General features: G+C 36.4%; 1 protein-coding gene across 1 annotated transcript; it reads left to right on the top strand.

Annotated features, from left to right (window-relative positions):
• Window positions 1-262: 262 nt before the first annotated feature.
• Window positions 263-1,158, top strand: LOC114178559 (uncharacterized). Its single transcript, XM_028064552.2, has one exon. It carries the CDS (start codon window positions 381-383, stop codon window positions 996-998), a length of 618 nt encoding a protein of 205 aa, XP_027920353.1. The 5' UTR covers window positions 263-380; the 3' UTR covers window positions 999-1,158.
• The last annotated feature ends 584 nt before the right edge of the window (window positions 1,159-1,742 follow it).

The raw sequence follows: 1,742 nt of genomic DNA, 5'->3' as shown, positions 1-1,742 counted from the left end.
GCCAGATCATGTTTTTTAGACGTTGAACTTCCTCTATTAATAATCCCAAACACGGTGTGTTCTAGCTGTATTTCGATTGAACACGTCAACTACTTCTTCATTTCATCACATTAATTTTATTTCCATAAAAACATTTTATAAGCTTTGTTGTGTCCATTTGAAAACACCACCCACTTTATTTTCATTAATTATATGCCCTTTGCGATACTCCATAAACATTAAAAAAAATTAAAATAATCCCCTATATATAATCTTCTCTTCACCTCCCACTTTCTCACACCAGGGTTCTCTTTTCTTCTACGAGGTGCTTAAAGCCTCGTAGTAGAATCAAGAAACCCTTTTCTTCACTATTAATATTGTAAGTACACATAGTTTGAGAAATGGAGGTGCATTCTTCTGTTGTGGCAAAGAGATTATGGAATGTGATGAGGGTAACCTTCTTCATGATAAGGAAGGGTCTTATATCAAAGAGGAAGATGATCATGGACACGAACTTGATGATGAAGAAAGGGAACGTCAGAAAATCTCTGAGCAATCTCATGTCATCACATCACCACCACCACCACCAGAAGAACAACAACCCTGTGAGTGTGACACGTGGTGGCTTAGGGGTGCATTATGAATTCTCATGCAGCAATAGTCCAAACCCTGTTTTCTTCCACATGCCAAAACGCAAGCACCATTTCAACTTTCCCTGTATCCATGCCCCTGAAGTTGTCGATGACGAACACCGTTTTTCGTTCGAGGTTGAAACTGATGTGCCTAAGGGTGTGGTTACCCTGCCAAAAACCCCAGATTACATGTTCAACATATTTGTCCCTGGAGAGAAAAAGAGCCCTCTTCTCTCACCGTTTTCTGTGAGGGTGTCCAATTATTCTGCATTGGATGAAAGTGAAGAAACTGGAAACGATCATGTCGATGATCAGGCTGAGGATTTTATCAGAAGGTTCTACGAACAGCTTAGGTCGCAGAGTCCCGTGCAGTTCCTAGGTTACTAAGTGATGTAAGGAAGAAACCGACACCATGTAGTTGTAGTAATAATGACGCGTTGCACTTGTTGAGACCATTTCATGGGATTTTGCTGTCCCAAATTCTGCATTTCGTTGTCTGTGTAAATTGGTGTCGTGCTGTTTATTACATTACATGATCGTTTTTGGACATTGAATATTTTTGTTCTCATTCTGTACTTCAGTTGTTTCATTTGTCACTATAGAAACCTAAATGAAATGAATTACTATTTTGTCGTAACATCTTGTATGCTTGAAAAATAGAATAAAGTATGTTGTTGAATGGGAATTTTTTTATTACCAACCAGGTTCCATGATGTTACATAGTTGTGGGCATGTAGGTGGGGAAGTGTGGACCATTGAGCAACATTTTCTTGTGTTATTTTTCTCTTAGTTTTTCATAGACATGTGAGATCCCTCACCTACCAGCTCCATTTTCAACTACCATTAATTAACGCTTTCCATTTTTGATTTTCATTTAATCACTGCATGTCTGTCTGGTGGCTGTGTGCAATGATGCCTATTCTCCCTAGGACGTGGATAGTTAAGTTTCAATGATAAAGTAAGAGAGTATATATGGAAAATGGAAAATTTTATTTGGACACCATTAAGTTTTCCTATCCCTATTTTAACACCTAAAAACCTAATATATATATATATATATATATATATATATATATATATATATATATATATATATATAATATTATATTTTGAAATAAAAATATAGTCTTT

The sequence above is a fragment of the Vigna unguiculata genome, chromosome 1 (assembly GCF_037176805.1).
Source record: "Vigna unguiculata cultivar grain cowpea cultivar isolate G323 ecotype 2 chromosome 1, ASM3717680v1, whole genome shotgun sequence".
Lineage (NCBI taxonomy): Eukaryota > Viridiplantae > Streptophyta > Magnoliopsida > Fabales > Fabaceae > Vigna > Vigna unguiculata.
The sequence above is the reverse complement of the archived record's forward strand: the minus strand, read 5'-3'. Positions and strand labels throughout refer to the sequence as shown.